General features: G+C 51.0%; 1 protein-coding gene across 1 annotated transcript in view; it reads left to right on the forward strand.

Annotated features, from left to right (window-relative positions):
- CSMD2 (CUB and Sushi multiple domains 2) overlaps positions 1-27,574 on the forward strand; it is a 299,960-nt gene that overhangs the window by 94,193 nt on the left and 178,193 nt on the right. The window contains 1 exon segment of the mRNA XM_029080287.1: positions 24,228-24,340. Coding sequence (XP_028936120.1) covers positions 24,228-24,340 — 113 coding nt within the window.

Here is a 27,574-nt window from a genome sequence, read left to right on the forward strand (position 1 = left end):
CTTAACATGTCTGTGCCTCAGGTTTCCTCATCGGTCAAATGAGGGAGAGGAAACATGTTCTCCCTTAGAGTGTGAGCCCCATGTGGGACCCGGCACTGTCTCTGATCTGACTGTATTGTATCTATCCAGTGCTTAGAACAGTGCTTGGCACAGAGTAAGGGCTTAAATTGGGCAATTATTATTATTACTACTAGTAATAAACACCACCAGACCTGGCTGTCTCCTGAGCCTCTAAGTCTGCAAGAAGCTTCCCTGCCCATCTTCGTCCTCCCGTCCCCCCGAGACACACATATGTCGCCCTTACTCTCCGGATCTCCCCTCCCCGCACCACCACCCCTCCCCACGCCCCCCCACCCCCTGGCTGCTTCCCATGTTAATTTGACAAACCTGAGCTACCTCTGCTGGGGATGAGACCACCCTCGATAGATGTTTGTTTCACGCTGTCACCTGCGGGTCCTTTGACCCCCACCGCTTTGTTTCATTCAATAAAACATGATTAGATTCCATATACCATTTCCTGCCTAATCTTGTTTTGCCACACATTAGTGTGACTAATTGTATTTGCTTGGTGGTATAGGGCATTTTCATGAATATGCAGGATGGTTTTAAGCTGAAGCGTTTTTCCCCTCTAGTTGAACATGTCGCTGCCTTTGTTTCCTAATCGTGCCTCGGTCCTCACGTGCCCCTCGTTCTTCTCTTGTTTCATCCCTGGTGGCTGTCCTCTTTGTGCCCTCAGACACTTTCCTCTGTGCCCTGCCAAGGATCTTGGGCGTTAGGATGGGACTATGGGTCAGGGGGACCCTGGGGTGATCGGCGGGCAGACTGTGTGGCCCGGAGCAGGGTGGGTAAAGGGAGGTTCAGGAGGGATTATTTCCCAATAGGAAGAGCTCCGCCTGAAGGAATTCCCACCAGCTCACTGCTCTTTGTCTGCGGTTTCTGCTGGGCCCGCTTCCAGAACCCATCTGCCCGTGGGCAGGATTTGCTCTCAGCACCCTGGCCTGCACATGCAATGAGCCGGATGGCGAGATTGGTTGGAAGCCCTGGCAATGGAAGTCATGCACACGTGGGGCCGGGTCAGCCCCCCCACCCTCCTCACGCAGCAGATTTCTGGCCGATCAGATGAGCCACCTGGCTCCCTCAGGCAGGACTGGCGAGGTGCCCCCTGGCAGAAGTTTGCCCAGAAAGCCACCTGGAAAGTCCTCTCTTGTCTGGGGTGAGGGGTGTCTTAGGGCAAGCAGGGGAGGCGGGGATTGTGCAGGTCCCCACGTTTCTCCTCGCGGCCATCAGCAGCCTAGCTCCGGCCGGGAAAAGATAGCGAGTCACTCGTCCGAGGGCAGATTGCTTTGGCTCCTCCTGCCCCTGCCCCTGAATGTGCCAATATTCTGGATTTGGGTGAACAATTCCATTTTCTCTGTGTCCTCGCCCTTTGAGAGTTCTGTAAACTTCAGTCATGGTTCCGTGCTCCCCGCCGCCCCCCTCCATCTTTCCAGACTGGACGTCTTCAGGCTGCTGTCATGTGGAAACTTCCCAGGACAGGCCTGCCCTTCTCTATTCCTCCATCACCTCCTTTGTGGTCTTCCCGAGATGCAGCAAAGGAGCAGAGGCCAACTTCAGGCAAGGCCTGGGGGGAGGGGAGAAGCCGGGGGGCTGGCTCTCCTCACCACCTAGGAGGGCTTTAAATGAAAGTTTAGAGCACGTACCTCCATTCCTTATTTGGAGATGTTGGAGCGGTCCGTGTTTTCTCTCAGCTGGTATTTGCGGTACCTTAGCTATAATAATATTTGGGGCATTAAATACTAAGCTGTTCTACACTGTAAATTCATCCTCTAGACTGTAATCTCTTTATGGGCAGGGAATGTGACCACTAGGGTTGGGTTATACTCTCCCAAATGCTTAGAACAGTGCTCTGCAGCATGGTGTAGTGGATAGAGCACAAGCCTGGGAGTCAGCAGGTCATGGGTTCTAATCCCAGTTCCGCCTCTTGTCTGCTGTGTAAACTTGGGCGAGTCACTTCACTTCTCTGTGCCTCAGTTCCCTCATCTGTAAAATGGGGATTGAGACTGTGAGCACCACGTGGCACAAGGACTGTGTCTAACTCGATTTGCTTTGTATCCACCCCAGCTCTCAGTACGGTGCCCTGCAGATAGTAAGCACTAAACAGATACCATTGCATAATCAATACCCACCACTGATTAAATCCTTACTGTGAACCAAGCGCTGTGCTCAGCACTGGGATAGGTATAAGGTAATCAAGTCGGGCACAGTCCCCTGCCTGACAGGGAGGGAGCACAGGCATTGAATTCCCGTTGTACGCTTCAGGAACTGAGGCATGGAAAAGTGAAGCGACTTGCCCAAGGTCACAAAGGAGGCAAATGGCACAGCCAGGATTAGAAGCTCCGTGTCCCGGCCCCAGCCTCTCTCAAACTAGGCCCCGCAGCTCCTCTGTAAATCGAAGGGGGCTGGAGGGGGGAGCACTTCTGTCCTTGAACAAGAACCTGTCGACTGCAAAGAAGAACGACACAACTGGTGCCGCAGACTTCCTCCGGGCCTGAGCTATCATTTCTTTAAAAGGAATAAATTCTAGTAAAGCGTTCCCCATTAGAGCCCCGCACCTCAGCGCAGCTCTAAAGGATGGCTTCGGAGTCTGCTGAATCATGACAGGGAGAGTCCTGCCTGCAAACGTAAGCCGTGGAAGTATTCCAAGGCAAAAGAGAATGTTTTCCATCTGTGAGTTTTTTCAGAGCGCTGGTCGCGTCGACGACTGGCCAGAGCCCCCTCCCTCTGTCCTGGCCCCACTGCTCCACTCGTGTGATTAGAGATCACTTGGAGATTGAGACTGTGAGTCCCGTGTGGGACAGGGACTGTGTCCAACCCGATTTCCTCGTATCCACCCGAGCGATTTGTACAGTACCCGGCACATAGTAAGCTCTTAACAAATGCCGCAATTATTATTATCGTGTGGCTGCCTATCCGTCGAAGCGACTTCTCTTCGAGTACTGAGATGGCTTCCGCGGGGCCGAGGAGTCTTCTGAGACTTGCTGGCTCACCGTTCAGTCGCCGCTCTTCACCTGCTATCTGCCCGGTCGGGGCAGGTGTCTGTTGTCAGACCCACCCTGACCAGGAACAATCACCAGCCGGGGAGAGACCGAGCTCCAGTGGGGCAGGGTGGCTGGGAGGCTGAGCCCTAGTAGGAACAACGAAGGTATCTATTCAACTCTTACAGCGAGGTAAGGCTCATACCAGATCCAGGCCTCACGTGGCATTCATAGCTGGGGGGTGGAAAGGGGGGAAACAAGGCCCCGAACCAACTGCTCCTTTCTCTCCCCTCTAAACTGTTGTGGGCGGGGAATGTATCTGCTATATTGTGTTGAACTCTCCCAAGCGCTTAGGACAGTGGTTGGCACACAGTAAGCACTCAATAAATTGAGGGTCCATCCCAATCAATACATCAGTGCTCCTCGGTGTCCCATAATAAAAATAATAATGTTCATTATCATTGTAAAAATATTGATGATAGTATTTATTAAATGTTTACTATATAATAAATGCTGGGGCAGATACAAGATAATTAGGTCGGATCCAATCCCTGTCCTTCACGGGCCTCACAGTCTAAACCAGAGGGAGGATGATTTCCCAAATCTTCCTCTCCAGCCCTGTTCTCTCCTTCTCTGCAGTCTCGTATTTCCTTCTGCCTTCGGTACATCTCAAGGTCAACATGTCCGAAACTGAACTCCTGTCTTCCCACCCAAACTCTGTCCCCCCCGAGACTATCCCATCACTGTAGACATCATTCCCATCCTCCATGTCTCCCAAGCCCATAATCTTGACATTATCCTCAACTCAATTTCTCTCATTCTACCCGGATATTCTTCACTCTGTTACCAACTCCTGTCTGTTCAACCTGCATGACGTTTGCTAAAATCCTCCCTTTTCTTTCCATTCAAATTGATCCAAGCCCTTAACCTGTCCCTTCTTGGCTACTGCATCAGCCTCTTCCCTGACCTGCCTCCTGTCCCCCCTCTCTCCCGTTCATTCTTCACTCTGCTGCTCAGATCATTTTTCTCAAAAACTCTTTCAGTTGATGTTTCCACGCTCGTCAAGAATCTCCGGTGGTTGTCTCTCCACCTCTTCATCAAACAGAAACTCCTTTCCATTGGCTTTAAAGCACTCAATCACCTTAACCACTCCTATCTTACCTCTCTGATTTCCTACTACCACCCAACATGTTCACTTTGCTCCTCTATTGCCAAACCTACTCACTGTACCATGATTTCATCTCGCTCACTGCCATCACTTTGCCCACAACCTGCCTCTGGCCTAGAAGTCCCTCCCCTTCATATCTGACAGACTATGACTACCTTCAAAGCCTAAAAATTGCATCTCCTCTAAGAAGCCTTCCCAACTAAGACTTTATTTCTCCTACTCTCTCTCCCTTCTGCATCCCCCTTGCACTTGGATTTGTCCCCTTTATTCACCCCACCCACAGTATAAGTCCCACAGTACTTATGTCCATATCTGTAATTTCTTTTAATATCTGTTTCCCCCTCCAGACCGTAAGTTCCTTTTGGGTAGGGTGCGTGTGTACCGACTCTGATAAATTCTAGTCTCTCAAAGGCTTAGTACAGTGCTTTGTACACAGTAAGCGCTCAATAAGTATCATCGATTGATCCAGGAGCATGAAGAAGGGTGACACCCACACTGCCCTCTGTGGACTGCTTTTCCTCCTTTTGACTCAGTACCTGCTTTCCCTCTGCCAGATTTCTCTCAGGCTCCACCTGTGTTCTCCCCCTTTTTTCTCCCAGTTGGCCTTCAGTGCTCCTCCCTCTGTCACCTCTCACTGTCAATTGTACAGAAAATAAGAGGCCTTGTTATGGTCCTTGAGGGTAGGGCCCAAGTACCTGAATGTCCAGTGGGGCCAAACAAAGGAGTCTGGGATTTATAGGCCCCCTGGAACCAGAAGGGGTCACGAGAGCTCATCTGATCCAGCCCCCTGAATCCAGGCAGGTGGACACCTGAGCCTTTCCAGGACAGATGGTCACTTCTTCTTCCGGAGCCGCCTCGCCCTCTCACCGCATTGTCTTTGGAAAGCATCCACATCTCAGTCTGCTCTCCGTCTGCAGACGACACTTTCGCCCGGCCTCCTGCCGGGTGGCCAGAGCAGATTTCCAGGGCAGCCGAAGGGCTGAGAGTTGAGATGCCAAGCCCAGCAAACTCTCCCACCTCACCCAGTTGGTGGGGAACCACGTTGGGGAACCATGTTGCTAGCCTGGCCCCGTGGCCGTTGACTGAACGTGCGTGCCAACCTGGGGGGCCCTGCCATCTGCTAAGCGCAGAGCAGTGGCAAGGAGCCTTGCTCCTCCCTTACTCCACTGCCTGCCAAGGAGTCTTGTCTGTCTGTCCTTCCAATTAGACAGTGAGTTCTTTGAGGGCAGGGAATGTGTGGTACTCTCCCAAGCGCTCTGTTCAGGACTCGGAGCACAGTAGGTGCTCAATAAATCCGCCTCCTGGGCAGATGTCTGCTCCTCCTGCAAGCAGAGAGTCGGTGGGGGCACCTGGGAAGACTGAGTATTGTGCTTCGGTCTCTGCCACCATTAAGCAGCATGGACTAACGAATCGAGCCCGGGCCTGGGAGTCGAAAGGTCATGGGTTCTAATCCCGGCTCTGCCACCTGTCGGCTGTGTGACCTCGGGCAAGTTACGTCACTTCTCTGTGCCTCACTTACCTCATTTGTAATATGGGGATTGAGACTGTGAGCCCTGTGTGGGACAGGGACTGGGTTCAATCCAATTTGCTTGTCTCCACCTCAGCTCTTAGTACGGTGCATGGCACATAGCGCTTAACAAATACCCCTATTATCATTGTGAATAATGATAATAATAATAAGCATTGGTACAGTCTGAGCTGCTGTGCTGGTGAGAAGTAATTCACACGCACAAGAGTGCCATCACCATCGCTTCCCTGAGTCTGAATGTAAACTAGTCCGGGCTCACTGTTTGGGCCCCTCCTCCCTCGCTTTCCCCCCTGACTCCTCCCCGTGCCCCCCGACTCTCCCCCCATGTTCCGCCAGGCCCCCGCTCTGTGCTCGAGTGGGGCCCCAAGTGGGTTTTCATCATAGTCTTTCGGGCAATGCGACGACTCTAATTACCTCTGCCACCGAGAGAGCCCGCTTCAGAGATCTTTGCTGTAAGGAAAAGAAAAGAATTTGGCATAAAGCCAGATTAATTATATTCATGACCATAACCTGGCCTGACCCCCACCCACTAGCCATCATGTATTCATTGTTGTTGTTATTAATAATAATAATATTTAATAATGATTATGAATGCTGAACTCTTCTGATGTTCCAAGCACAGGACCAAGTGCTGGGATAGACACGATGCAGATTGGACAGTCTGTGCCCACCTGGGGCTCACGGACAATGTGCTTTTCCCAGGGAAAATATCCACTCTCGGCACGATGACCAGGCGGTCTGGGCATGAAGCGGTCTCACTTCAGGAAGTTTTTTGTGACCAGAGGCCTTGTTGGCTCAGTTTCCCCAGTCTTTTGGGGGTAAAAGTAGTTTGTGGGACAGCAGATCACAGAGAAGTTTGCACCCTTTGGGCATGAAAAACGTATTTAGACGGAGCACCTGGTGGTGGGGGTCTCAGCCGGGGTCGGGAGAGGTCAGAGAACCAGTTGACCCTGCTCGGCAGGATGAGGAGTCGGTTTGAGGCCAGGGGTCACCAGAAGCAAGGGGCCAAATGTCCCTCCCCTCTTTGAGGCTAGTTAGAAAAAGCACCTGGCACCCGAGGGGTCAGTACCCCTGGTTAGGCAGGGGTGCTCAGTGGTATCCCGGCTCCCCTATTGGCAGCTTCTGGCCCAGTCTGACCCGTTGCCCTGTTTCAGGAAGAATCTGGGTTTCCCTTTGGGGAGCCAGGGAGAGTGGGCAGTGCCTGGCCAGATCCGGTCCGGATCCCCCAGGAGACCAAGTTCAGCGGCCCCACAGCCCTGGAGCCAGAGGCAGATAGTCCTGCGATCTACTTAGGCCGACGCTGTCCCGGGGCAGAGTAGGTTCCTCAGCAGCAAGTCCACAACTGGGACAGAAATCTGACTAGGATAAGAAGCATGGCAAAGGCGCTTCCAATTTTCCAGTAGAGCGTACTGATGACCTAGTAGATAGAGCCCAGCCCAGCCCTTGAAGTCAGAAGACCTGGATTCTAATCCTGGTTCCGTGACTTGCCTGATGTATGACCTTGGTGAAGTCACTTAACCTCTCTGTGCCTCAGTTTCCTTGTCTTTCAGATGGGGTTCAGTTTCTCTCCAGTAGACTGTGAGCTCCTTGTAGGCCCGGAGCTGTGTCTAATCCACTTATATTGTATGTACTCCAGTGCTTAGTACAGAGTTTGGGACATCATAAGTACTTGAATGCTATTATTATTATTGTCATTATTATTTATTACTATTAGTATTACTAAGTACTTGGAGGAATGCAGTGGTAGCCCCTGTCTTTAAGGGTCCACAGTTTAACGTTGAGAACACAGCTCCCTCCTACTTCCATTTGCAGTTGGTCCTAGATTTCTCACGTTCACCTGGACCCACTTGGATAGACTCAAGATAATCTAGTCAGTCACGGTCCCTGTCATTCATTCAGTTGTATTTATCGAGCACTTAGTGAGTGAGGAGCACGGTACTAAGCGCTTGGAAGAGTACAATATAACAGTAAACATATAGGGCTCACAGTCAGAAGGAAAACAGAGCCGGTACCTTATCCCTATTTGACAGCTGAGGAAACTGAGACCCAGAGAGGTTGAGGGCCTTGCCCAAGGCCACACAGCAGGTCTCCTGACCCGCGGTCCCTCCCTCTTTCCCCCAGCCCACATTCCCTCCCCAAATGGCTGTTTCACCTGGAGGGACCAGGCCACTTATCCACGTGACTTGGCCAGGACCGGACTTTGACTTCCGGATTCCAAGCAGCGAAGAGACGGGGAAGCTGTTTTCTCCCCCGCTGTTTGGAAGTTTCCACCACAACAAACCAAGCCCCCTACAGCCAGCTGCTCTCTCCCCAGTGGGCCTTCCCTCTTTCAGCTAGTCGTCTCTGGGTTTCAGGCGGCCCTGGCTGGGAGTCGCCCACCTGCAGTTTGGGACAGAGGAAGGGAGGGCAAGCGGGTGGGCCCGAGGGACGTCTCACTCCTTCTGGTCCCAGAATCAAGACCAGATGGCCCCCGTGACGCCGCCTGACGAAGCAAGTGCACCCAGGCTGTATTCCCGTTCAGGGGCTGGCTCTGCTGGGGCCGTCGGTTGTCATTTTGGCCTGTTCGACTCCAGCGGGGCCAAGGAATTGATTGTGGATGTGCTGATTTTGCAGGTATTGTGCCAGACCCATTAGCTCTGGGCATACTGCCTTGGGTGCTAATGTCTACCTGTTTCAGAAATGACCCAGATGATGTGTGTGTATTTTTTTTTCTTTTAACTTTCACTGAAAAGCCTCTTTTCATGTCTTGATGAGTGTTGGCAAACTAAAGCCCCAGGAACGAAAGTCTTGGGCCTGTTTCTGCTAAAAGGCAGAAGCTTGATTAATGGAGCACTGAGGTGGTAATGGAACTGGGCCCACCTTTTGGCAGGGTAATAGGCTGGTTGACCCTGCCTAGTAGCAGGAGGCTAGTCTAATTGATCCTGCCTAGTGGCAGGGCGATGGACTGGGATAAGATGAATAGCAGCATGGCGTAGTTGATAGAGCAAAGGCCTGGGAGTCAGAAGGTAATGGGTTCTAATCCCAGCTCCGCCATATGCCCGCTGTGTGATCTTGGCAAGTCGCTTCACTTCTCTGTGCCTGTTACCTCTTCTGTAAAATGGGGATTGAGGCTGTGAGCCCCACGTGGGGCAGGGACTGCGTCCAACTTGATTTGCTTGCATCCATCCCAGCACTTAGTACAGCCTGGCACAAAGTGCTTAAAATTATTATTATTTTTATGAGCTGGTAGACCACGCTTAGTGTCAGGAGGCTGAACCGGTTAACCCTGTCAGCGGCAGGGGGATGGTCTTTGTTGACTCTGCCTCGTGGCAAGGGGGCAGGCTGGTTGACCCTGCTTTGTGACAGAAGGTGGATTAATAATAATAATAATATTGGTATTTGTTAAGCGCTTACTATGTGCCGAGCACTGTTCTCCACACCTAATGGCAGAGGGGCGGACTGTTTGACCCTGCCTAGTAGCAGAGGGATGGACTAGTTGACTCTGCCTAGTGACAGGAGGCTGAGTTAGTTGGTCCCTCTAGCTTGAAGGTTCTTTGAAATTCAAAGTTAGAATAGGCAACATTCTGCACTCTGGGTAATAGAAACATCCTTCCCCAGAAAGAGAGACAACAAAGCACATTCAATAGCTTTTGGCCCCATCCGTGTTTGCCGTCACTCTGAAACTGGGAACCCCAGCGCCAGCTAACTGCTTCTCTTTCAATGGCAATGAAAAGTGGATTTGATTTAAATAGAGAAAAAGAAAGAACCTGTAGACACAGTATCCCACAGTACTTTGAAAATGCCTCTATGCTGATACTATCATTTTCTCAGAACTCATTTGAGTTCCTCACTGGTGATAGGGCTTACTTTGGAGCCGCCAGAAATTTTCTCCCAGAGATGGGAATCAGCATCCACCAACAACTAGGGCCCCACCGAATATTTTCAAAATCTTCTTCCTTCACTAAATACATCTGTGGCAACTTGCGAATCTGCTGTACCCCAATAGTTGGGGGGCGGATACAACGATCTCTTCTGGTCCCCTGGGAGTCCAGGGACCTAGATTCTAGTTCCACCTACTGCCACATACCTGCCATGAAACCTTGGTCAAGTCAGGTCATCATCATCATTATTATTATTATCACTGTATGTTTCAAGCACTCATTATGTATCACGAACTGTTCTAAGTGCTGGAGTAGATAATAATAATAATAATAATGGTATTTGTTAAGTGCTTACTATGTGCCAAGCACTGTTCTAAGTTCTGGGGTAGATACAGGGTAATCAGGTTGTCCCACGTGGTGCTCACAGACTTAATCCCCATTTTACAGATGAAGTAACCGAGGCGCAGAGAAGTTAAATGACTTGCCCAAAGTCACACAGCTGATTAGTGGCAGAGCCGGGATTAAAGCCCACATCCTCTGACTCCCAAACCCGTGCTCTTTCCCCTAAGCCACGCTGCTTAGTTTAATCAGGTTGGACATGGTCCCTGAACCACATGGGGCTGACAGTCTAAGTAGGAGGGAGAACAGACACTGAATCTCCAGTTTGCAGGTGAGGCAAATGAGGCACAGAGAAGTAAAGTGACTTGGCTAAGGTCACACAGCAGGCACGTGGCAGAGCTGCGATTAGAATTCAGGTCCCTTGATGCCAGGCCCGTGCTTTTCTATCAGTTCATGCTGGTTCACTTCACTTCCCTGGGCCTCCTTTTTCTCTTCTGTAAAATGGAGATTAAATCCATGTTCACCCTCCCTCTTAGATTGCGAGCCCCATGTGGGATAGAGACTGTGTCCGACCTGTTTATCTTGTATCTATCCCATAGCTTAGTTCATTGTTTGGCACATATTAAATGCTTAACAAATAAAATTATTTTTGTTATTATCATTATTATTATTCCATTAGTTACATCCAACCTGTGTAAGAAAACCCGTGGAACCTAGAGCAGAAATGGTTGCACTGTATATAATAAAAATGTTGGTATTTGTTAAGCGCTTACTATGTGCAGAGCACTGTTCTAAGTGCTGGGGTAGATACAGGGTAATCAGGTTGTCCCACGTGAGGCTCACAGTTAATCCCCATTTTACAGATGAGGGAACTGAGGCCCAGAGAAGTGAAGTGACTTGCCCACAGTCACACAGCTGACAAGTGGCAGAGCAGGGATCCGAACCCATGTCCTCTCACTCCCAAGCCCGGGCTCTTTCCACTGAGCCGCGCTGCTGTTTGGGGAGATAGGGCATATGGCGAAGAGAAATTGTGGGGGTTCAGATTGATGGTCTCTAAGAGACAAGGTTGTGGGCTAAGAGTTGTGGAGACTGGACTCCAGTTCCATTTCTGCCTCGATTGGCTGTGGGACACGAGGCAGGTCTCCTGATCTTGCTGGACCACTGCCTTGCCCCACAGACAATCCCGCCCCCGAGAGGCAAGAAGGCTCTTTGCTTTCAGTGTTCTGGAGTCGTGCCCTGGGGAAAGAGGAGGCCACCCAGCCCCACCGTCCAGCGCAGCTTAGGGCCCTCAAACTCAGGCCCGACCCCCAAATCCCAGGGCTCCTTCATCCGGCCCCTGATCGGTACCCTACAGACAACTGGCCGCACGGATCCTCCCCGCTGCGCTAAGCGCCGGGGAGAGGAGGACAGAGTGCTTAATGGCTTTTATTGATTGCGGGCAGAGAAGAGGTTTCATCCGGGCAGGAGCTAATTTGACCTGTTTTCTTCCCCACTTTCACCACAGCATGGCCGTCGGGAAGTGTTAGAGCTGAGAATGACTTACTGGGAGCAGTTCTAACAAAGCGATTAACAGATGTTGTCACTTTTCGTTCAAAACACCTTCCCCGTGCCTGCTGCGGCTACAGAGACATTAAGGTGTAGGGCCAACTCCCAAACGGAAAGCAACCTGCCACCGGGAAGTCAAGACCAAAGTTACTGTCTTGTTTATACCAGTGATGACTTCAGGGATGCCTGAGGTGGGAATCTGCCTTTCACCAGCGCTTTGGGGCATTTGTTAAGCACTTATTCTGTGTGAAGAACTATTCTAAGGTCTGGAGTAGATACAGGTTAATCAGGTTGGGCTCAGTCCCTGCACCCCCAGTTGCATCATCCTTAAGAACTGGAGGAACAGTGCAGCCTAATGGATAAAGCAAGGGCCTGGGAGTCAGAAGGACCTGTGTTTTAATCCCAGCTCTGCCACTGGTCTGCTGGGTGATCTCGGGAAGGTCATTTCACCCCTCCGGATCTAGGTTTCCTCCTCTGTAAAATGAGGTGAAAATTCTTCTTAGATTGGGAGCCTCTTGTGGGACAGCGAATGACCTCTGATGATGATGTATCTACCCCAGGGCTCAGCTCAGAGCTTGGGCACCAATGACTCACCAAGTAAAATTCATAATTAGAGCCCAATTTTAAATTGCTCTATCTGGTCTTATCTAATCGGGCCAGATTAAAAAAAACACAAGCAAATATTTCTTTCAAATCGATTTACAAACTGTAACCAATCACTCTTTGATTAGGGCTTCCTTGAGGGTCAAGGACCCTGTCTAATTCCCACCAAGGAATTCTTTCCCAGCATTTAGTAGAACAGTTAATACTTCCAACCAGAAATGCCCAGGAACATGTTCACCAGGAAGTGATTGGCTAAACCTGCTCATCTAATCAATCAGTGGTATTTACTGAGCACCTGTTCTTTACACTGCGCTGTACTAAGTGCTCGGAGACTCCACGGGGCCCTCCGGTCAACATGGTTTGGTAAGGGGATCGTTGTTCATTCACCAAGCCAGGGGAACTAATCCTTGGGTGCCGAGCAGGCTGTGGTGGGGAAGATGGTGGCCGGGAGGATAAGAGCTGGTGCTGGCACGAAGCTGTAAGCTCTGAGTGGGAGAGAACATGGCTCTTGGTTTAGTCCGGCCAAGTGGCCAGGTTTCAGAAAGGCTCGGGTGAGAACTCTTGCCATCCCCAGCTCGTCAGCCCCCTCTCGCCTGTGGCGCCGGCTGGCCTCGTTAGCAAGACAGGCACGTTTCCTGGGCGTCTGGATTACAGACCGGACTCCCGCTCTAAGCCAGAGGGACAGAGGGCTTTGTCTGGGCGTGTGGCAAGTGACAGAGCCTGCGGTACCACCCTCTGGGGGCTGGGCCTCCTCTCTCAACAGCTCTGGGCTGAGCGGGATCACAAGAGGGGACCGACTGATGGTAGAAGGAAGATTCTGGGAAGAGGTTCTGGCGGGGACCCACTCTGATGCTTTCTATCCCACCACCCACAAGACAGAACGTGAAAAGCATTCAGTGGGATTGGAGCTGCCCCCAGTGTCTTTGGCAGTGCCAGTGGTGAAGCCCCAAAACCTGCCTTACATTTGTGGCCTGACGATTTCAGACTAGCTCTCTATCCCTCGGGCTCCCCTTGTTTCAAGTGGGATCGAGTCAGGCATGGTGGGCCACTGCCCTCTGGCAAAGCAGAGGCCTGTGGGAGGAAATCAGGGAAGGCTGGTTGGAGGAGGCAGGATTTAAAGCACGCTTTTGGAGTGGGGACGGTTAGGATTCCTTTGACCCCAGGAAACCCTCCGGTAAGTTGGAGGCTTGTTCAACTCAGCACAGGCTGGGAACTGCCCCTTCCCTGCTCCCTGCTGACCTCCCTGGGCCCCGGCTTCTCCACCAGTAGGGTGGACATGGGCCTCCTGCCTCCACGTCAGAAACCAAGAGAGAAAATAGAAGCTCTTTGCGTTCTTAGGAGGGAAGGCACTGAGTAAATTCCACCTGTTAGTGCTGTCTGAAAAGTATTCTGCACTCCGCAGAGAGGGGTACTTGGTAAATACCAGGCCTTAAAGGTTATTGCTAGCAATCCTCCAAACAGCCCTGGCTTCGGGGCCCACCTTTTTCATGCCTGAGGGACTAGGAGATCTAATTATCAACACATGAGCCTCAAAAAGCTGGATTTGCATATCAGACAAATGGGCAGTGGAGCAGGGTGTTGCTGGACTGGGCCAGAGGTGCCCACGGGAGACCAAGGGTGTATACAGGGGAGGGACTGAGGCAGAGGCTAGTCACCGGAACCCGTGGGAAGGGGGATCTAGGCCATTCTGGACCCTCCCCAGTCCAGCGGGAACCATTCAGGAAGTGGCGTCTCCCATTGGGCCTGCCCCCACCTCCTCACAGACATCAGTCTGGCCCAAAGACCACCGGGCTTTTTGTAGTTGGTTGTTATTTGGTTCTAATCTTTCAATCTCTCCCTTGGTTTTTCCTCCATAATGCAGACTCTAATTTGCGGAGCTCCCAATAAGGCTAATGATATGGTGCATTTGATCAATGCCCCCCGGGGACCCTAATCTGCTTAGTGCCGGGCTGGGAATGCAAAGACGACCTTTATCTTCACCGATGAGGGGGAAGCCGGGTGGCCCAGGAATCGTTCATCAAGACACAGGACGTTCAATCGCTTGGGTTTTCTCTGCGGGGATGTGCCACAGATCCGTGGGCTATGGTTGCTGGAATCCTGGGGTGTTGGTTTTTTTCCCTTTTTTTATAGTATGTGTTAAGCACTTAATATGTGCCAAGGACTGTACTAAGCGCTGGGGTAGATACAAGCAAATCAAGTTGGACACAGTCTATGTCCCACATAGAGCTCACATAATCTTAATCCCCATTTTACAGATGAGGTAATTAAGGTATAGAGAAATGAAGTGACTCACCCGTGATCAGACAGCAGAAATGTAGGGGAGCTGGGATTAGAATCCAGGTCCTTCTGATTCCCAGGCCCATGCTCTACTTACTAGGCCATGTTGTCTCTACTGCCCATGAGCAAAACTTTCTGCTGGGCTTGGAGAAACCCCCAAGAACCACAACTCCGAGGAGCAGGAATTTGCACCTGTTTCTTCCAGGCCCTGAGCAGCCTGATTGCTCCCCCGGGGCTGTTGGGTGGTGGGGAGACATGACTGAGTTCTGGGACCACTCCCCAGTGGCTCCAAGCCCCTTTACGTTCCATCCCCCTCCTTCCCTTCCCCTTCCCACCAGCTGCCCTCTGCTCACCACCTCCCCAGTAATGTCCACATGGGCCACCATCTTTCCCCTCTCCAAGCAGCATCAGCAAGCTCCCACTTTGGCTTCTGAGTTCTCTGCAGCCCTCCAGCTGCCGGGGGTGCAGCCAGAAATCCATGATGAAGGCTCAGTCGGATAAGAAAATGGAATCAGTGTCCGCAGCAGGAAGCCAGCGGGGCTTTCAGTGCCTGAAAGGGGGGTAACAGAATCTATTTGAGGGGAAGGATGATAGCCTAGAAAGAGGGTGAGGAGGTGTAAAAGAATCTCACATTTCCTCTGAGGGTATGTCCAGAACAGATTTTACAGCCCTCTGTAAACTGCTCAATGTCCTTTCTCAGATTGCATCATCGATTGGGTAGCAGACTTATCCAAACTGAGGGAGAAAACACTTAAAACAGGCCAGAATTTGAGAAGTGACCGTGGCTCTGGACAGGAGAACAACAGGAGGTCCGGTGCAGGGGAGGGAGGTGTCAAGGTGGGTGTGGGGGGAGCTGCTGGGGTGAGGCTGAGGGGAAATGAAAGTATTAGCAAGTGGTGGAGCAAGCTGACCCTAAATCCAGCACTGGGCCAACTGGGGAGTGGGATTTTCTGGGGCAGGAGGATGAGGATTAAGGAAGGGAGCATCTGCAGGAAAGTTCTAGAAATCTGTATGGGGGCTGGGAGGAGGGGGTGTTAGCTCCACCTCTGCCTGTGTGATTGCTCTGCTCTCCCTTAGAACTAGCTAATGCCTGCTTCCCAATCCTCATCCCCTCTTGGTGACCTCATTCCCCCTCCTGTGACCTCCTCCCCATTTGTGACCTCATCTTTCTTTATCACTCCCCTCCCCGACTGTCACCTCATACTCCCACCCAGTCACCTCCTTCTCCATTGTTACTTCCTCCCTACTAGGGTTCCCGACCCCCTTTGTGCTTCCCCTCTCCCTCTTGTAGCTCCTCTCTCCCACTGTCACTCCCACGATCATTGCAACCTCTCATTCCCCCGCCCCGCCCCATGACTTCACTCCTCTCTGGGTCACACGGGGAGAAAACGCGAATGAGTCTGATGATGTAGGACTAGATTCCGTATAGAGGGGAAGGCGCCCCAGATCCCAGACTCCCAAGGGAGAGGAAGACCGGCCGGGACCCAGGAAGGCCCAGCTGGTGCTGTCTGAGTCCCGCACTCTATAATATGGGACGGGAAAGTTTACGTTTCGCAAACCCGCCTCTTCCTCTCCACCGGATCCATCCACCCGCTCCTCCAGCTCGGTCCATGCCCGCAGACGAATTATTGTCAGGGTGCCTGGGAAGTGACTGAGCCCCAGCTCCCGACTCCCTAGCCTGGGCACGGTGGTTTACCAGTCCTGGGCCTGGTCTCACATGGGAGAAGCCCAGGTGGTGCCATTGCCCTGGGAAACCCTGCTGAGCCAAAGACGCCCAGCGGTTTAGAGAGTTCCCCCCTGCCTTGGGGTGCCACAGGGCCCTAATTGTTGGTTTTATGGTATTTGTTAAGCGATTACTATATGTCAAGCACTGGTCTAAGCTCTAGGGCTAAGGGCTACGAATTAATTAGATGGGACACAGCCTCTATCCTTCAAGGGGGCTCACACTCTTAAATAGGAGGGAGAACAGGTATTGAATCTGCATTTTAAAGTGAAGAAACTAAATCACAGAGACGTTAAGTGACTTGCAAGGTCACACAGCAAGCAATATGCAGAGCCAGGGTTAAAATCTAGGACTCCAGGGCTTGTGCTCTTTCCAGTAGGCCATGCTGCTTGTCGCCTCCAGAGGATCCAACAGAGGAGGGGGATGGAGGTGGGAGTAGGGGTTGGAGTAGGGATGGCCTGGGTCCCACCTCTGCTGCCAGCAGAGGGGTTGCAGAGTCACTTGGCAACGAGCAGGACTCAGGAAAGCCCCCTTTAGGGGCGGGGTGTTTAGTCTTTAGCATAGGTGATCGGGAGAGGATGTGGTCAACAATAAGAATGGGGATATTCATTAAGCACTTACTAGATGCCAGGCATTGGGCTAAGTCCTGACCTCACCACCTATTCTTACATTTTGAATACCTGTCCTACCAGGGCTCACAGTCTAAGAGCGACCTAGGGCAGGGTCATTTTACAAATGAGGAAAACTGGGGCCCAGAGAGCTTAAGTGACTTGCCCGAGGCTACACAGCAGGCTAAGAGTGGAGCTGGGATTAGATTCCAGGTCAGTTAATTATTCAGTGGCATTTACTGAGCATTTCCTATGTGCAGAGAATGTTCAGAGCACCTGGGAGAGTACAGTTCAATGGAATTAGCAGACACTTTCCCTGCCCTTAATGAGCTTACAGTCTAGAGGACTCCTGATTCCCAGAGTAGTGCAGCGTGGCTCAGTGGAAAGAGCACGGGCTTTGGAGTCAGGGCTCATGAGTTCGAATCCCAGCTCTGCCACTTGTCGGCTGTGTGACTGTGGGCAAGTCACTTAACTTCTCTGGGCCTCAGTTCCCTCATCTGTAAAATGGGGATTAAGACTGTGAGCCCCACGTGGGACAACCTGATGACCCTGTGTCTACCCCAGCGCTTAGAACAGTGCTCTGCACATAGTAAGCGCTTAACAAATACCAACATTATTATTATTATTATTATTATTAGTGGTCACTCTCCTGGAGCCAACAGTGGGGCTCTGGGATTTTAAAATGGAGAGGGCTTGAAGTCACCAGTGGATTCATCCTCAGAGTTCGGCTTTGCTATCTAAATTGTGAGGCTTTCCCTTCCAACTGTGGTAGGGTTACACACACACACACACACACGTGTATATATGTATGCACTGTAAGCTCGTCAAAGGGCAGGGACTGTCTCTATCTGTTGCCGATTTGTACATTCCAAATGCTTAGTACAGTGATCTGCACATAGTAAGCGCTCAATAAATACTATTGAATGAATGAATGAATGAATGAATGAACAGACACGTGGATATATACACTTTTCTATATACATTTGTGTGTGTGTGTCTGTGTGTGTATAAATGGCACTTTTCTCAAGAAGGGGAAAATGCCAGCTTCCCTTTTGAGGGAAAATGCTTCTTGGTTTAAGGGTCAGACAATGTCTACATGCACAACTGATCTGTTGTTTCCCACTCTGTGCAGAAGAAATAATCCCTTGTCTGGTGTCCTCACAGTAGTTCAACACACTCGTTTGTACCACTTCATGTCCTAACTTTGTCCTTCCTCCCGCCCCCACCATTTGTCAATACTTGGGGATTTATTTTTTCTGGTATTTGTTAAGTACTTACTACGTGCCAGGCACTGTACTAAGCTGTGGAATAGATGCACGGTAATCAGGTGGACACAATCTCTGTCCAGCGTGGGGCTCATAGTCTTAATCCCAATTTGACAGATGAGGTGACCGAGGCACAGAGAATTAAAGTGACCTGGCCAAGATCACACAGTACACAAGTGGCAGAGCTGGGAATAGAACCCAGGTCCTCTGAATCCCAGTCCCAAGCTCTCTCCACTAGGCCATGCTGCTTCTCTGTTTGTCTTTTCCCTATTAGATTTTTTCATTTTTTGAGGGCAGGGAACTTGTCCATTAACAGTATTGTACACTCCCAATTGCTCAGAACCGTGTTCTGTGCTTGATAAATGCTATCAGTTGATTGATCGACTGATCGGAGGTTGTGGGTTCTAATCCCAGCTCCGCCCCTTGTCAGCTGTGTGACTTGGGCAAGTCACGTAACTTCTCTGTGCCTCAATTACCTCACCTGTAGAATGGAGATTAAGACTGGGAGTCCCACTTGGGTCAGCCTGATAACCTTGTATCTATCCCAGTGCTTAGAAGAGTGCTTGGCACATAGTAACCACTTAACAAATAAGGTTGTTATTATTATTATCCCAGACTCTCACCCAGTCCACCCCATGGAAATCCTTTTCTATTTCTCCATGCTGAGTTCAGGCGAAAAGATGTAGAGATGCAGGAAGTTAGTAAAGTGGTTTGCTTATTCTCTTAATGTACTGGTGTGGACCATAAGAGCTTCTTGACTTGATTTCCCTCCTCCAATCCCAGACCTTCAGCTGTCTCCCAGGCCAAGAAGACTGTCGCCTCCTTGAGTGGAAGAAAGGAAGAGGCTCCAATCCCACAGGCGGGGACCAAAATTTTTTTTTTAAAGGGTTTCCATAAGGGAAAAATAATAAGCAGAAGGAATCCATTAAAAAACTCAATCTCGAGAAATAAATAGGAGCCATAAAACACTGGGCCATTTAAAAGAGGGTGAGAAATAATGAGCTGCACGCTTTAATGTACCTGCAGGTCTTTGGCGAAAAGTATCGATTAAGTTCTTAAGCCGCATATCTTTCTGGGTACAGATAGTAATTATAGTGACATCAGGGGGCAGCTTTGTATCATTGCCTGGAAGTGCTATTATCTCTCCAGGGTCAGGCCTGGAGGGAGGCTGGGGATAATGAGGGGCAGCGTAGGGGCCCCCCTAGAAGCTCTGAGTTTGCAGACTCTCCGCTTCCGATCGCCAAGAGGTGAGGGGGCAGCCAGAGAGGATGGGGACTCTGAGTCACCAGCTCTGACTCACCGATGGCCCCACGGGAAGGTCTTGAGGACACCCAGCCTGGATGGGGGTCTTGACGTCCGGCCCGGAGACCCTGCCCAATCTCGTCTTCCCCAGCCCCGGGGACCTTACCGGCAGTGGACCGGATGAGGGCGAGCTCGGGGAGCCAGACTGTTGTCGCCTCGGGCTTCTGCCGCCAGTCCCGATCAATCAATCATATTTATAAGGGCTGACTGGACACAGAGCACTGTACTAAGCGCTTGGGAGAGTAGCAGCATGGCTTCGAGCACAAGCTTGGGAGTCAGAAAGTCATGGATTCTAATCCTGGTTCCACCACTTGTCTGCCAGATGACCTTGGACAAGTCACTTCTCTGTGCCTCAGTTATCTCATCTGTAAAATGGAGATTGACCGGGAGCCCCACTTGAAACAGGGACTGTGTCCAACTCGATCTGCTTGTATCCTCCCCAGCGCTTAGTTCAGCGTCTGACACGTAGTAAACGCTCAACGGTTACCATCATCATCAGAGTTGGTTAGGCATGTTCTCTGCCCACATCGAGCCTGTAGTCTAGAGGCCATGTGTCTAGGGCCAGAGCCTACGCTCCCCGGGGCCAAACGCAGGGCAGGATTCGAGAGGGAATGTCCACCCCGGGCTCTCAGGCTGAAGAGCCAGGAGGGAACCCTCCGAACCAGATGCTTTTGATATTGCTTCGAAGGGGTCATTTGGACCGTGTGTGGTGCGGGGGGAGTTGGTCTGATTGCCGGGGACCACGACCGACTTATCCACCCCCGTCACCCCCGTCCGGAAGGGAGCGAGGACTGTTGGAGTCGTCCCCAAAGCCAGCATTTCCATTCATCCTGCCGAGGTGTTGAGGAAGCAGAATACCCAACCGAGGATGGGGATTGATTCCTCCCGGTGTTGCCTGCCGGCCAGCCTGGGCCACTGCTGGAGAGCGTTACCGAGTTGCTAATGAGCATCTTTTCAAAGAAAGGCAGATGAGAGTTTGAGAAGTACAGTAGCACCGACCCAAAATAGACTTTTATTTATTATTCCGATGACTCACTCGGCTCTGGGAACTGTGATAATTCCCTGTGCTGATGGTGGGTTGAGGCTGCATTTGTTCCCTGTGGAGGAGGAGCGCTAGAAATTGGGGGGAGGAGGGGAGTTGGGGGAAGGTGGCAGAGTGAACTGGAGAAAAGGGATGCAGGCTGGAATGAGCCCGGTTCTTTGGATGGGACAGGACAGCCTTCTTCTTGTCGTCGTAGCAGACGCTTCGGCTCCAGCCGGCCGGCGCCCTGCCTGTGTTTGATTTTGGGTTGTTGTCGACAGGACAGCCTTTTTCTTGTCGTCGTAGCAGACGCTTCGGCTCCAGCCGGTCGGTGCCCTGCCTGTGTTTGGTTTTGGGTTGGTGTCTGCGAGAGGGTGACCGGGATTCTTGAGTGACAATTCATTGGCCACCCAACTCCTGCACCTGGAGCCCAGATGAGGCTGAAATGCCATCCGCACCTATTCTCAGTTTCCCCTAGGGCTCCTCTCCTTTTCAGCCAGCAGAGTGGCTTCTCTTTCAATAATAATAATAATAATAATGATCTTGGTATTTGTTAAACGCTTACTATGTGCAGAGACTGTTCTAAGTGCGGGGGGAGATACCGGGTAATCGGGTCGTCCCATGTGAGGCTCACAGTTAATCCCCATTTTACTGATGAGGTAACTGAGGTCCAGAGAAGTTAAGTGACTTGCCCACAGTCACACAGCTAAGTGGCAGAGCAGGGAGTCGAACCCATGACCTCTGACCCCGAAGCCCGGGCTCTTTCCACCGAGCCACGCTGCTTCCCCTTTCAAGGTAGGAGTTGCCGGGGCTCGTAGGAGGGTTGGGCCTGACGATCCGTGGAGCCACATCAGCCTCACAGACAAACTCCGGAGTGTGCCAGTCTCACTTTCCCCCACCCATGCTGTGGCAGGCTCCCGTGGTGTAAGTCCAAGGCAGGCGGCCTTCTGCCCCTGGGCTGGCATTCTGCGGTGCTTGCTCTGGGCAAGTGGGCCACAGGCTATTTGCAGGGCAGGTGAATCTGCAGCTGGGAGACTGCAAGGCCGGAGATTGCTCTTGATCAATCAAATAGTCAATACATGGCATTCATTGAGTGTTTCCTGCGTGCAGAGCACTGAACTAAACCCTTGGGAGACCACAGGAAGCTGTAGCGTGGGCTACTAGAAAGGGAGTCAAGTGGCTTGGGAATCAGAGGACCTGGGGTTCTAATCCCAGCTCTGCCACTTACCAGTTACGTGACTCGGGACAAGTTACTGACTTTTCCATGCCTCAGTTCCCTCATCTGCAAATGGAGATTCAATACTTGTTCTTCCTCCTACGTGAGACTGGGAGCCCCTTGTGGGACCTTGTATCTTGTATCCACCCCAACGCTTAGCACACAGTAAGTGCTTAAAAACTACAATTATTTCTATTATGATTCTTACAGTGCAAATAGAACTGATAGCTGCAATAATAGTAGTAATGATATCGGAGAAGCAGCGTGGTATAGTGGATAGAGCACGGTCCTGAGAGTCAGAAGGTCATCGGTTCTTATCCCAGCTCTGCCACTTGTCTGCTCTGTGACCTTGGGCGTGTTTCTTCTCTTCTCTGGGCCTCGGTTACCTCGTCTATAAAATGGGGATTGAGACTGTGAGCCCTACGTGAGACAGGGATTGTGTCCAACCCGATTTTCTTGTACCCACACAGCGCTTAGTATATTTCCTGGCACATAGTAAGCACTTAACAAATGCCACAATTATTGCCTAAGCGGAAGTGTCACCTTTTCACTGTGAGTGCAGTGGGCAGAAATTTTAGTGGGGCTGAGGGCGATGAGGACAGAAAGGATAATAATAGTAATTGTGGTATTTGCTAAGCACTTATTATGAGCCAGGCACTGTACTAAGCACTGGGATGGATACAAGCAAATTGGGTTGGACCCAGTCCCTGACCCACCTCGGGCTCACAGTCTTAATCCCCAGTTTATAGATGAGGTAATTGAGGCCCAGAAAAGTTAACTGACGTGCCCAATGCCACACAGCTGACAAGTGGAGGGACTGGGATTAGAATCCCGCTCTGCCACTTGTCAGCTGTGTGACCGTGGGCAAGTCACTTAACTTCCCTGGGCCTCAATTACCTCATCTGTAAAATGGGGATTAACTGTGAGCCTCAAGTGGGACAACCTGATTACCCCGTATCTACCCCAGCGCTTAGAACAGTGCTCTGCACATAGTAAGTGTTTAACAAATACCAACCCAGGTTCTTCTGATCCCAGGCACGTGCTCTATCCGCTAGACCATGCTACTTCAAGTACAAATACTAATGAGCCTACTAGGCTAGGTAACCTCCAATTTGGCTCTTTTCCACTGAGACCTTCTGGGGCTTCTGCAAGAGAACTGGGAGGGGTGAAGTAGGGAATTCTGCTAGCACAACTCTGATGACTGTAAGCCCCTCGCCCAAGTGGAGTGGTGGGTGTCATTGTTTTGGATGCGAGGCGCTGCACCAAGCGATCAGAGAGAACGATGGCACAAGACACGCTCCCTGCCCACAAGGAGCTTAAATACACAGTAACCGGGTTCCCGCTCTAATTGGAAAGCAATTTGGGTCTGAGGCATTCGGAGAATCACTTGCATTGGCTAGCATAGACAGTCTCAAAGAACGTACCTGGTTTCAAGAAGTTTTCTACCTTGAGTAGAATTGAATTTTGTCTGAAAAGCCTAGTATTTGCTGCTGCTCTTGCTTTTTTCTCTTTACTCAAACGACATCGCCTATAATAAATCATTTTAAATGGGGTCCGATGAAGTGATTGTTTCTGTAATAGCTCTTATCATAGCAATACGGTTTCTCCCCCTCTAATTTGGGTCTGTCAGCGCTTTCATTACGCCCCTCAATTTTCCCAGATGTGCGGTACTTGGGCAGAGGCTCGTTCTCCGGAAATGTCTGGTGTCTGAAGTCTCAGAGAGACACCCACTCCCTGCCTCCGGGAAGCAGCATGGCCTAGCGGAAAGAGCCCGGGCCTGGGAATCGAAGGACTTGCCCGCTGCGTGACCTTGGGCAAGTCACTTGGCTTCTCTCCAACTCAGTTTCCTCATCTATAAAATGGGGTTTCAGTTTTCCTCCCTCCCATTAGGCCGTTCGCCTATGCGGACAGTGACCGTGTCTGATGTGATTATCCTGTACCTACCTGGCTGCTTAACACAGTGCTTGGCTCATATTGAGAGCTGAACAAATACCCCGATTGTTGTCATTTCCTCTGAATCACCATAGAGCAAGAGCCTCTGCCCTCAAGCGAACCAGATCCTTGATTTCTGCATGGCAGGGTATGGGCCAGGTGTATTGTGGACCTTCCAGCAGCCTTGGGGGTAGGGTTCACCACCCCTCTCACCCCCACCCCAATCCCAGAACCATGGCTCGGTCTGTAGGGGTCAAGGAGGGGCACTTATGGGGAGAAGCTTCTGCTCTTCATGTGTTTGTATCGCAGAATCCCCTGACAACCCCCACCACCCAGCGGACCCTCTGTGACCTGCCTGATTCCAGCTCCGGGAAGGGGAGGGTAAGGGGGGCTGGTCTGCTACCGTCCCCCCTGGACCCAACCTCTCTCAGGGGGACAGAGAGAGCCAAGCGAGCCACTGGCTGGCCTGCTGACCAGTTGGGTCTGGCTGTGGTTTTTCCCCAACCTGCTGTGTGGCTGTGGGCAACTCTCTTCACCTCTCCGGGTCTTCACTTCCCCTCCTATAAAAGGGGATACTATCCCTAACCTCCTTCCGTTTTGGATCGAGAGAGGCAGGAACGGTGTTGGATCTTATCATCTGGCATCCGCCCCAGCCCTTGGAACGGTGCTTAGCACACCATCGGCACCCCGATTCATCCATTCAGCGGGTCTGATGGAAGTAGAAGGCAGCAGGTGACTCGACTTAAAAGGAGGACGATCCGTATGCCCCGGCTGGCCTGACGGTCTCGGCTGTTTGTCTCCACAGGTTTACGGGGTCCAGCCTCCCCGCCCCAGTCATCAGCAGTAAAAACTGGCTCCGGCTTCACTTCACTTCGGATGGCAACCACCGGCAGAAAGGGTTCAGCGCCCAATACCAAGGTAAACAGCTGCTTGTGGTCCCTGGACCCCTCGCCCCTGAACATCAGGACCCTCCTCTCCCATGCCCCGGCACTTGGCAGAGGCTGGCCAGTTCACAAGTCTTGAGGGATTATGGGTTTTGTCTCTCTCACTCCCATCTTTGCACGGAGAACAGAGTTGAATCTGTGTTCAGGTCAGATAATCAATCAATCAAAGCTATTTATTGAGTGATCACCATGTCCAGAGCACTGTACTAAACGCTCGGGAGAGTCCGATAAGACAGAGTTGGTCGACATGTTCCCTGCCCACAAGGACCTTACAGTTTAGAGGAGAGTTGCGGTCGGGTTTGCTTGTTTGCAGCTTGACAAGAAAGCTTTAGACTCTAAGCTTGTTTTGGGCAGGGAACATGTCCACCAACTCTGTTGTACTCTTCTAAGCACTTAGTACAGTGTTCTGCACACAATAAGCGCTCAAAAAATACCACTGGTGATGGTGATGATTGAAGGAAGGGCCTGCTGGTTTCTTTCTGTTACACCTAGGTTTTAGCGAATTCTACATTCAGAGTTTCAACTCCCCAGGGGCTGAGGCCAGATGGTTTCAAAGGACCGACAAGAGTTAGCAGACTGTGGCAACTTAATACATCTTTAACAAGAGAAGTACAGAAGTGACTGGGGGGGATAGCTGATGAATCCCACAGCTGGAAGAGCCTTCTAAAGGTCATTAGATCCAGTCCCCTGTCTCCACACAGACCACCCCATCTCCATTTAGCCCAGTGGAAAATGTGCCTCGATCTACACCCTCAAATTAGCTGTATCAGTTGGCTGCGAACCATCCACTCTAGATCAGTTGTCCTATTTCAGAACAATAGCGGCAGGGGGTCGGGGAGGAGTTTGGCCTGAAATCTGTGAGTCACTCACACCAAAATTTATTATTCTGCCTGAGTGATCCATAGTTTTATGTTTATAGAAAGAAAGAATGAGACATCATGGTCCGGTAGATAGAGCACAGGACTGGAAGTTCTGGGTTCTGGTCCCTGCTCTGTCGCTTGTTTGCTGTGTTACCTTGGGCAAGTCACTTTACCTCTCTGGGACTCAGCTTCCTCATCTGTATAATGGATCTCTGCTGTCCCTCCGTCTTAGATTGTGGGACAGGACTGCCTCTCTGCCTCTCATCAGCCCCAAAGAGATTGAAAGTTTAGCTGGTTTCCTCATTTTATGAATGACGGTACTTTTTTGTGTGTGAAACAATCAGGTGGCATAAACAAAATGGTTTTTAAAGGGTGCTGTTCGCCTCCCTCACAAAACCCATTCCCCACCACCAGCTTTTATTATGACACTCCTGTCCTGCATCTTTCTTCTCTTAAAACACCTGATGGAGTCATTCTGCTGTGTGTCTGGCTCCTAAATAGAAAAGCAAAGCGCAAAGCTATAATTTCATTTGATTTGATAAATGTTAGGAGCTTGGAATCCAGCAAAGTATTCAGTTTCATTCCATTACCCCAAGCGGCCCGAGTTTGGGAGAGTCAGAGGCCCCCCCGGCGGAGTGTGGCAAGAAAATAGAAATCTGGGAGCCAAGGACTGTGGCCTGCCCCACCTAGGCCACTGTCAGAGGCAATTGGGCTAGTCCTTGACCCAGCAGGGTTTACCCACCGGACTTGTTCGCCCATCCAGAGAGCAGACTTAGAAAGGTGCCAAGCTTTATTATATGATAACGTACTTAGCCGCCCCGTCCCTTCTTTCCTTTCTGTTCTATTTTTCTGTTCTATTTCTGGCTCTGAACCGTTCCGCTGGCTTAACATGCATAGCCCAGATGTAGGATTCACTGAAGATGATTTTTCTGGGCCAGCCAGTGGCCCCAACCCCGGCCCAACGACTTAGCTATGCTGATGACCACATTCATCCCCATTAAATCAGCATTTCACTGCAGTGAAGGCCTCCCCCAGAGACAGAGTTCACTTGCTTCTCCCTCCTCTTAACTGCTGTCTGACTGACCAAACGGAAGAGCTTCCGTCCCCTTCCCGCACCCCATAGAATCTTACAGCTGGAAGGGTTCTCAAGAGGTCTTTCGGAGCAGCCCCCGTCTCCGGAAGCCTGCAAGCTCTTCAAGGACAGAGATCACGTCCACCAACGTTACTGTACTCTCCCAAGCACGTAGTACAGTACTAGGCACACAGTATGCACTCAGGAAATAGCGACTGGTGGTGGAGATGATGATGGATAATGATGATGGGAGGGCTGTCAGAAAGTGTGGCTGCTTCAGGCAGGCTGCTTTATAGGCAGTTGTCCCAGACCCCCTGTTTGTGGAGCGGCATTGAGCGTTCTTTTTCGATGGAGTTGGTGGATTGCAGCAAGCCATCCACACTCTCTTGCCCGGTCCCATGGGGCCCGCAGTGGCACTTAGAGTTTAAGCTCCTTGAGGACAGGATGTGTGTTTTTCATTATTATTACTATAAAGCATTTGCTATCAGTAAATCAGCCATATTAATAATGTTGGTATTTGTTAAGCGCTTACTATGTGCCGAGCACTGTTCTAAGCGCCGGGGTGGATACAGGGGAATCAGGTTGTCCCACGTGAGGCTCACAGTTAATCCCCATTTTACAGATGAGGTAACTGAGGCCCAGAGAAGTGAAGTGACTTGCCCACAGTCACACAGCTGTCAAGTGGCGGAGCCGAGATTCGAACTCATGACCTCTGACTCCCAAGCCCGTGCTCTTTCCACTGAGCCACGGTGCGGAGCACTCTACGGAGTGCTTGGGAGAGTACAGTGTATCACACTTGGTAGACGTGTTCCCTGCCCACAAGAAGCTTACATTCTGGAGAGGGAGACAGATATTAAAAATAAATGACAGATATGGACATAAGTCCTGTGGGACTGATGGTGGGGTGAATAAAAGGTAAAAATCCAAGGCCAAGGACGATGCAGAAGGGAGAAGGAGTAGGGGGAATGTGGGCCGCTTAGGGGGACGGTCACGTAATTACATATCAAGCACTGCACTACAGCCAAGGTCGGACACAGTCTCTGGGCTACACAGGGCTCACAGTCTAAGGAGATGGGGAAGCAGCGTGTCCTAGTGGTTAGATCCCAAGAGTCAGAAGGACCTTGGTTTCAATCCTGGATCTGCCACCTGTCTGCCATGTAACCTTGGGCAAGCTACTGAACTTCTCTGTGCCTCAGTTCCCTCATCTGTAAACTAGGGATTAAGACTTGTGATCCCCATGTAGGACATGGACTGTGTCCACCCTGATTTAGCTTGT

Source organism: Ornithorhynchus anatinus, chromosome 16 (genome assembly GCF_004115215.2).
Source record: "Ornithorhynchus anatinus isolate Pmale09 chromosome 16, mOrnAna1.pri.v4, whole genome shotgun sequence".
Lineage (NCBI taxonomy): Eukaryota > Metazoa > Chordata > Mammalia > Monotremata > Ornithorhynchidae > Ornithorhynchus > Ornithorhynchus anatinus.